The sequence below is a fragment of the Aythya ferina genome (genome assembly GCF_964211825.1).
Source record: "Aythya ferina genome assembly, chromosome: 5".
Lineage (NCBI taxonomy): Eukaryota > Metazoa > Chordata > Aves > Anseriformes > Anatidae > Aythya > Aythya ferina.
In genome coordinates this window covers 59123583-59133239 of record NC_140301.1, presented here as the reverse complement: position 1 = coordinate 59133239, position 9657 = coordinate 59123583, and the positions used below count along the sequence as shown (strand labels likewise).

Below are 9657 nucleotides of genomic sequence, written 5' to 3'. Positions count from 1 at the left end.
TGAGGCTGTCAGGACTCTTGGCTTGGTGCTCTTGCACTCAGCTTCTGTGAAATGTGGAGCATCTGGAAGGAGAAAAGGGCGAGGAAAGAAGGTGGGAAAGCAGAGGCAGCCTGCCACTTAGAACGTGGAAGATAAAGGGCCGAGGGCAGAGGAATAGGCTGAAAATGTGAAAGAAAGGAAAAAAATATGAAAGGAACACACCCAAAGAAGAGAGTGGGGAGATGTGAGAGGGACAGGAAGGAGTGAAAATAAAAGACAAGGCAGAGGAGGAAGGAGGACACCTCCACACCCGCGCAGGACTGCGTTACACACGGCAGCTACAAGGAAGGAGCTGGGTCGGGGCAGGGAGGGCTCCTTGGGCTAGGGCCAGACGGGAGGAGCCGCAGCAAGATGGAGCGAGGCCAGCAGCTCCTTCCATCACATCCCAACCTGGGGCACCGCGGGGCTGCCCTGTGGCCCTTTAGTGCCCGAGATGCTTGACCCTAGTGAGGGCCCAGCTGCCAGCAGGGCTGGGTGGCTGCGTGTCCGCATCCCCTGAGGGACCTTTGGGTGACCACGGCCTCTGCTGCGGAGGTGGCTGAGGTGTTGGTGGATGAAGCACCACGGGGATGGCAGGATTTCGCTGCCCCTTTACCCGCTTCACACCACGTCTCCTGCAAAGTTTGGAGCGTCATTACCAGCACTTGGCTGCTGGTTTTACTGAGCGCAGGCACCAACCCGCAGCAACCCCTGCGTGCCAGCCGCCTGAATCACGCTCAGCTAACCCCAGCGGACAGCAAAACTTCGCAGCGAGGAGTCTGGAGGCTCCCTGCAGCCGCTTCCCTCGTTAAAACCTGAGGCAGAAGCAGGGATCCTCCAGCCCTCCCAGCCCTCCCTCGCCTCCTCCTTTCTCCCCCTCAGCCCCCGACCCCAGGGCCCGTCCCGCCCGCGCCGCCGCTCCCAGCCCGTGCCCGGGCCCGCCCTCCCGGGGCTGGCGGCTCCTCCCCGCCCGGCTCCGTCCCACGATCCAGGTGTCCCCGGAGCCGAGCCGTGCCGAGCCGTTTTCCCTTCCCTTCCCTTTTCCCTCCCTCTCCTCGCTCCGAGAAGCCCCGGGCCGGGCGGGGAAGCTCGGGCGAGGAGCGGGGGCGGCGGTTCCGGGGCCCCGGCATGGCCCCGGGGAGGCTGCGCCGCCGCCGCCCGGCCCCCTGAGGAGGAGCGGCGGGGGCTGGCTGCGGGCACGGCTCGGCTGGGCTCGGCACGGGGGTCCCCTTCTCCTCCCGGGGGTCCCCTTCTTTCTCCCGGGGGTCCCCTTCTCCTCCCGGCCATGTCCGGAGCCATGAAGTTCAACGGGTACCTGAAGGTGCGCATCGGGGAGGCGGTGGGCTTGCAGCCCACCCGCTGGTCCCTCCGCCACTCGCTGTTCCGCAAGGGCTACCAGCTGCTGGACCCCTACGTGACCGTCAGCGTGGACCAGGTGCGAGTCGGGCAGACCAGCACCAAGCAGAAGACCAACAAGCCCACCTACAACGAGGAGTTCTCGGCCACCGTCACCGACGGCCACCAGCTCGAGCTCTCCGTCTTCCACGACACCCCCATCGGCTACGATGACTTTGTGGCCAACTGCACCTTGCACTTCCAAGACCTCCTGCGCTCGGCGGGCCCCAGCGACAGCTTCGAGGGCTGGGTGAGTTGGTGAGAGGCCGGAGCTGGGCTCCTCCGAATGAATGAAGGCGCTCCAGGGGTGCTTGCAAAGCTCAGGCTTGCCCTTGCTTGCCTGTGCTGCAGATGCAGGCAGCGCGGGGTTGTCTTGTCTCGGGGGTACCCTTGTAGGGGACGTCCGTGTCCCTGTGTGTTAGGTTTGTGGCCGGACCGATGGGGGTAAGTGGCTGGTGTTGTTTCAGGTGACATGTTTTGGGACCCCGAAAGCAAAGTCCCAGCTGTCACACCTGTAAGGCTGAGACTTCGTGGCTGAGGGGTGTGAGGTCTCTCCTCGCTGTAGCCTGGCAGAGAGGAGGTTTGTGAGACTTACCCAGCGAAGTGCACCTGCAGACTCGCAGGGTTTTGTGCCTTCCCGCTTTTGCTTTGCACGCAGGGACCTACTTGGAAACGTGCATACCCAGGGAGGGACGCGTTTCTCCTGAGAGCTACACATCCTCGCACGATTGATGTGTGCATGCAGATTTCTTGGTCTTTCGAGCAGAATGGCAGGACGAGCCTCACATATATTATGTACACCCCTGCGCTGGCTGAGCACGGTTTCACTTAGAGTTAATTCTAGGTTATTTCCAAGTCACTGACATCCGGCCCAGAGAACCTCTTTTATGTCTTAGCCCTTAGTGAAAGGAGTAGCAGAGGCTGTAAAGCTGTGCCTTTGCTTCCAGTGCTGTAGCTCAGGAGGAAGTGGATGTATCGATCCAAACTAGTTTGCTTGTAAGTATTAAGTTAAAAAATAAATACATTCTTCCCAGCAGAGAAGGTGCAGAACACAGAATTTCCAAGGCTCGTGCAGGTATTAACTTAGAGACCAGGAAGTTCAGCACCTGTGGTCAGGTAACCACCACAATAAAATCAGATGTGGAGGAAAGAGAGCTGACAGCGTAGAGAACCGATAGGTATCTAGATGGTATCGCTGGAGAGAACGCCGGTGCTTTCTGTTCACAGCCAGTGCCGGTGACTGGGGTGTGATGCTCCATCTCCAGGGTGACTACGGGGAAATACCAGCTGCAGGAGCACTGAACAGACCTATATTGGGGCTTTTTTTTTCCTCCTTCAGCATTCTTAGGTGCCAAGTTCATCAGGGGGAGCTCCGTGGGTGCATACCCAGCTTGCCAAGCTCGTTGTGCTGCTGGGGAGAAGCTGCTCCTGTGACTGGTGCTAAAACAGTTTTAAATATGGAACAGACCTGTGTGGGACAGGGCAAGGGAGTGTGCTCAGCACATAGGGTCACGGATTTGAGGATATTTTTGCTTGTTTGATTTGTTGGGAGTGATTCCTATTTGCTGTTGAGAGTGACCTTAGCTTCGTAGAAGGCTGGAGCCCTGGTTGTGCAGGGGCTGGCCTGCTTGTGGGGTTTGGACTGCCCTACTGTGGGGTTTTGGCCTTATTTACATTACCGAAATATCTATAGTAATATTACCTCCCGTGTGTACGCATACACGTCCAGGGGCCCACTGTTTCTTTCCTTTCACACATCCCGCGGATGCTGATTTTTAAGATGGGTGCAGTATGGGGCCTGCTGAGGTGTTTGTGATGCTGGGTGGCGAGGGAGGAGTTTCTCCTCCCTGCTGGACAGGCACATGTTCTGTGAGCTTCTGGATCCGGGAGCTGAGGGCTGCAATGGGATGGGAAGGCAGCGAGTTTGATAACTCAACTGATGTAAGCTGATGTTTTATAGGGCACCTAGACAGAGGTGGAGAGTTGCTTCTGTCCCTTCATAGTGTCCCAAAACAACAACTGGGGTGGATTTAGTGGGGAGGGTGAGCAAGTGTTTGTCTTCTGTCCCTTTCTCCTGCCTTCCCTTTTGACTTGCTCCGTTAGCATCTCGCATAGCGTGCAGGCAGAGTCGCGTGGTGACATGGGAACAAGATCTTGCCCTGATAATTTAATATTTCTTGATAAATCCAGCAAGGCTGTGACTGGGTTTTGTGCAGTCTGAGGGATAGGAAGTGCTGCTGTGTACTAACACAAGGTCCACGAACTACTGGCATGATAAAAGACACCGCAAGGGTTTTATAGATGATTTGCAACATCTCCGCTCTGAAATCCCTCATGCTGCCCTTTTTCCAACCCCAAAAACAAAAGCACATAGGCTAATGGAGGCAGGGAAGGAAAGGAATGAAGTGAGGGGAAAATCAGTGAATCCTCAGAGTTTATACGTAAAATCCTCAGAGGCTGTACATAAAAAATCACTGCAATAGCAGTCAGATTTTTTTTTTCCCTAAAGTTATGTAGTCCTTTAATACAAAATGATTGAGAAACAGTCATAAAGAATATCCTCGGGGATAGAGCACCCACGATGTTCAGGCATCCAGAGAGAGAACTGAAGGGAGAGCAGAGCTGGGAAGAAGTTTGAGTGTCTGGTAAAGGAGATCTGGGGCGGGGGGAAGAAAGGATGGCTTTTTGTTTTGGTTTGAAATAGAACGTTTATGTTCGCTTCTCAGAGAAGATGCAAGGACAACGGTATGTTGGTAAACTCCAAATGCACCTGGTGTGATGCAGCCAAATGGGCTGGGGCAGCCCCGGCTCCCCGAGTGCTCCTCCAGAGAGGGAGGAGCGCAGGAAAACAGCCTTGAGATTACCTGGAACACTCCCTTAGTGCCTGAAAGGTTCGGTGTGAGCTCTCAGGCTCTTGCTGTTCTGTTGATAAACCTGGGTTGTCCTCTGCAGAGGGGGGAAAAGTGCTTAGGTACAGTTCTCGCAAGGTCTGGTGACAAATGTTGTAGGAAGTGTCGGTGAGAAGCGAGCAGGAGCATTCGGTGTGTAAGCACTGGTGCTTCCCAGGTGACTTGCAGGTACATCGCTGCAATTATCGCCCCAAACATTTATGCAGATGAGTAAGTGCACAGACATGAATCGTCTCATCAGTGATGCTTGTGTACCTGAGTCATCCTGCTGGGTACTGGACAGGGTATCGTGCTCACAGTTTGCTTTAAAATCCGTGTTCTGGAGACTCTTTAAAAACTACCTCTCCCTTCTAACCCTTTTGTTTGTTTCCCGAAATCTTCCTGGTAGACGAATCGCCACAGCATGAATATTTTTTAATTTTCATATTAGTTGTAAAACACATTTGACAAACTTTACACAAATCAAATCTTTTAAAAGCTTATTAACTTCAGCATCCTGCCCTCTGTTTCCCATTTTTTAGATTTACTTGTCAAGCAGCGGAGTAGCAGTAGTTTTTATTAATCCTGTCAAATAAATGCCATCCTGCCTTCAGCATGCTTTGATGTAGCTGAAACCGGCAGCGAGCTCGCCGGTACCATGCTCTTTCTGGCAGGCATTTTCCTGGGGATGAGTGGGTGTGAAATTGTGCAAACCTGAATGGTAGCATTTTACACAGGTGCACATGACCCTGCCAGGTGCAGAGCAGTGCAGAATTAAGCCGGTTGTTACCTGAAAGCTATGAAGTTGTGATTTACAACAGGTGTTGAATAGTTTCTTCTAAAGCATGTCTTTAATTTTGCCCTAGCATACACTGACATCTTTTTTTTATTCTGTCTGTGCAGCTCTGCAAGGTGGTTTCTCCTTTTCAGCTGTCTCTGGGTGCAGCATAGGAGGCAATCGTACGTCAGTGAGACACCAGAAATAATTCGGAGTACTGAGCTGCAGTTGAAGTGGAGAAGTTTACAATATGTAGAGTTATTCCTACAAGGCGTACGTAGTGGCAGAACTCATTTTTAAGCTCGGGGAGGTAGTATTTACAGGAGATACTGAGCTGCTTCGTTACCAGGGAATGAGTTAATTATGAGTGTAAAAACTGGTAGCGCATGGGTAGAGAGGTGTCATTCCTAGCACTTGAACAAGGAGTTAAAATTAAACCTTCTGTGACTCAATCTTGAAATAGCAAATTATCACAGTATACTGAAGGAAATTAGATAACAGATGGACTATTAGATTAATGAGCCAATTGCAACTTCCTGATGAGTTTGTTGCCATGTGCTCATGTGAGAACTGCTAGGTTTGTTTGCAGGAAGAGATTAAAACAAATAATTCCTGTGCATTGCTTAACCTGAACTCTTTTATCTGTACCCTGTTCTATGATTTTTCCTTTCTTTAAGCAAAGAAAGAATTGTTTTTTACCCTTGCTTGTATGCGATTGTCTAAGTTATTGAACATTAAATTGAAAAGTTAAAGGAGAACACAGCTTCTTCCCCCGAGCATGGTGACCTTGTCAGAGAGCCAAGGCGTGGTGGGCCAAGTACTACCGGGCTCACAGGTGGACAAAACTTGCATCAGGAAGCCAAAAATATTGTATAGCTGTTGACAGAGCATTTTGTGATGTGTATGGTCACTGTGAGTTTTCGGAGGAGATTTGAAGAGAGTGATGGGACTGCTGGGCAAACATCAAGTGAGGCTGTCTGAGCTCAAGAAGGGGATGCTGTCCAGTAAATGGTTTCCCCATCCACAGGTCAGTAGCAGGCTGAAACGAAGAGCAGTAGTATTCAGGGTGTATGATTTCCCATCTCCACGCATGGGACAACCATGTAGATGGTGTGCAGATCTCTCACCGATATGAAAATCGGGCTGCTCATTAATTGCAAACTAGGCTTGAGTAAATTAAGGTCCATCCTTATTTCTTGTTAAGTTTTCAGTTGTTTCTGTAAGTATTATTACTGATACGCAGTCACATTGTTGAATGGGAATAGTGGGGAAACACACTTGCTGCAAGAACCTAAGATAGTTCTTGAAAGCTTCCACAGTTTTGTCTCATCTCTTCAGCTTGGCACGTAGCTGGGCTTTGTGCCCACAAACAAACCCCTCCAAACACCGGGTCAGTGCATCAAGGCTACTTGAGCGTGCCTTGCAGCCTAAAAAAAAAAAGTTGCAAAAATTCGTCCTTCTTTATTTTTTGCAATATGTCAAGTATTTATGTGATCCTGGATTGTGTTGCTAGTAACGGTTCTACTGATGAAGGCAGATGAGAGAGAATAAAGCTGACTGTGTGGCGAAGAGCTGCGTGCTTACTGCCCTGTTTCAGCATTACAGGTTGAGCCAAGCCCGTTCTCTACGTCTCTCATCCATGAGCTCCTCCCCAAGACAAGGTCTGACTGGCAACCGTGAGCATCCTTGGAGAACTCAGGCATTTTGCTTGAGAGGTGTTTTGTTTCTTTTCTCTTGAGGATATCCGAGGCATGAAAGGTTTGGCCAAACCACGAGAAAACCCAATTTCCAGTGATCAGAGCCACTGGGATGCTGGCAGGGGTGGTGCTTGAGCCCTGGCTTTGAGACGGATGCAGCAGGCTGGGAAGCTGTCTCTCTTTTACTCAGCCAGGTGCCCGGTCCTGCCACGGCTGGGGTTAGGAAGGATGCCGGGAGCTGGCAGCATGTACGGAGAGGATGCACCCAGCATCACCACCTTGCCTTCCCCAGCTGCAAGGAGCTGCAACACCAAGAGCTCACCCCAGTCCCACCCAAGGGTCCCCAGTGCCTCGGCTCTGTGCTGAGTGCGTGCTGGGCTGAGGTTTGCAGCAGGAGCCCAGCCTGCTCTATGCAATACGCTGTCGGCAGAGCTCAAAGCGAGACTTCAGCCCGTGCTGGCTTCGCCTGCCCACGCGTGTGCCGGTGCGGGGCCGTGGGCTGACACTCAGCACCTGGTGGCACTTGGTGGCACTTCCAGGCGTGGTGAGGAGCGGGTGGCTCCCTTTCCTGCAGTCACCCAAGGCTTTCTGGAGCTGTCGGTTTGAACCCTTGCTAATTTGGAGGCTTGTGATAGGACGCGAGGTCTCCTTCAGCAACATCAGGGTCTGAAAAAGCTCCTGGGGGTGTTTGCAGACCAGAGCCCCGGCCATCCCCTCGCTGCTGTACAGGAGGCTGCTTGTGCAGGCAGAGGAGTGAGGCTGGGGCAGCAGCAGCAGCAGCAAGTGCACATCGAGCACTGCAGGAAGCTCTCAGTCCCGGCCGTGCTCTGTGCAGCCCCTGCTGCTTGCACCGGCGGGGGGAGGCCTCGGTCTGTCCGCGTTTTATTTTTAGCTGTTACCACAGGTCTTGCTGTTAAAACGCATCTCATCCAGGCCGTCCGTGGCTTTCTGTTTTTTGAGTAGTTTCTGAGTAATGATTTGGTTCCTAGCCATCTCGAGCTTATAGGCAATAAACCCCCGCGGAAAAGATTGTCAAGGGGGCAGTTGGAGCTATTGAAATGCCATTAAAAAGTCAACTGGTTTACAGCGTAATTCAATACGAAAGCATATCCCTTACTGAACCAGGGCAGACTCCCACCCTTCCTTTGCAGACTGTTAAAGCTCCTTTGATGTTTCAGGAAGATTGTAGCTGTTGTGCTTTGCTAAAACAATCGAGGAGTCGGGGACTTCTTCTGTAACCATGGGGAAGAAAGACAAGCAGGATTGTTGCTGGCAGCTTCCGCGAGGGATTCTGGATCAGGCATCACGCCTTGCCTCCAGCATCTCAGCCCATTTAGGCTGCACTTAATGCACGTCAAACCCTGCTGTAGACTTCATTTCTTCTGGAGACAGCGAGCAGTTTTGGTCTGATTGCTTATTCCGCCCCTACCCTGCTGTGCAGCGTGTGGGCTGCAGCCCTGGCTGATGAACCTGGTGCAGGTCACCCTGCGGTTCTTCCTCCCCGAGCCATGCCCTCGGTTGTGCTAGAACAAGGAGGGATGGCTGGATGTGAGGGAGAGGCTTGCTGTATAATTATATCAAAGATAGCAAATGTACTTCTAAAAACAAAGTGCATCCTGGAGCATCCAATTAATGTTGCTAAACCACTTAAGGTAAGCCAGACAAACGACTGAGATTTCTGTAAAGCCAAGGACGTTTTTTTATCCTTTGACGTCACGAAATGTTCTGATGGCCCAGTGAAGTCAGTCACTGAGGAAAGCATCCTGCTCTATTTTTAAGGGCAGCGCCACGAACGGATGCCAGCCACGTTCGGCCATGCTAGCACGACGCTCCATGAGAGCAGGCATTGCTCGGCCATCCTGCCACCGCTGGTATTTAATGTGAAAATCTTGGTATCTGTGCTGGGCCCAAGGTGATGGAGAAAGTGCTTTTTTCTGCCCCTGTGAGGCCTCGCGCACCCTTGTTACACAAGACCAGAGGCATGTAATCAATGACGGGATCTGTCCCGCAGGCTGCCGGAGCTCTTTTGCCGGCTGCCAGCCCGCTCCCTGCTTTGCTCCTTGCACATTGGGCAGGGGGAAGGCAGAAGAGTTGTTCAGGCTGGAAGGCTGGGAGCTCTGGCACAGGGCAATGCAGACACAAGGCACGTTGAGGACAAGATTTCAGCTCTTATGCCAGCCCTCCTCGACACTGCACACAAATCACTTCTGCGTGCCTTTGTTCGGTGCAGACCTGCCCTTCGGGTTGCTGCAGCTCGTACCGGAGTGAAAGCACACGGCTATAGCCGGAGCTTTGCCAATACAAAAAAAATGTTGGCAGGGGAAGAGGGAGGGGAGTGTGAACCGGTAGATGACACGACATAAAAACTTTTTCTTGGTGTGCACCTGCCAAGTTTCGTAAGTATCAAGTTTCATTAGTGAGGTGATTGGGTCTGAATCGGTGGTGGGGTGGCAGCTCTCCAAACTCCTTCCAGGAGAGGTTCCCTTGCCACTGAACAGATAGGAGGCGAGGTGCTGGTGCAGAAGGAAAAGTTGGGCAGCTTCTGTTTGTGATGTGGGACAGAGGTTTATTATTTTTTTAACTAACAGGATGTTGCTGGCACAGGCCTTACTGGAAATTATGTGACCATTTATTTATTTTTAGTTTCTTGCATTACAGGTATATTCTGTCAAATATGTCCACACAGGGCATACATCTAAAAGTATGATATGGAAAGTGAGTAGTACGTGTCTGCTCTGCCTTTAAGGAAAAAAAAAAAAGGTCAAAAAATGATGATTTGCAGTGCAAAATCACTTGACAGATCAGCAGTAACCACTCTGATACAGGCTAGTGAGGGAGAGGATGTGAGAAGCAGGATGTGTATCTGTTCTGTCGCAGGCCA

General features: G+C 51.7%; 1 protein-coding gene across 1 annotated transcript in view; it reads left to right on the top strand.

The window, feature by feature from the left end:
- The first annotated feature begins 1023 nt into the window (after positions 1–1023).
- Positions 1024–9657, top strand: part of PRKCH (protein kinase C eta) — a 113176-nt gene continuing 104542 nt past the window's right edge. The window contains exon 1 of the mRNA XM_084519661.1: positions 1024–1663. Coding sequence (XP_084375787.1) covers positions 1304–1663 — 360 coding nt within the window. The 5' untranslated portion in view covers positions 1024–1303. The remainder of the gene's footprint in view (positions 1664–9657) is intronic.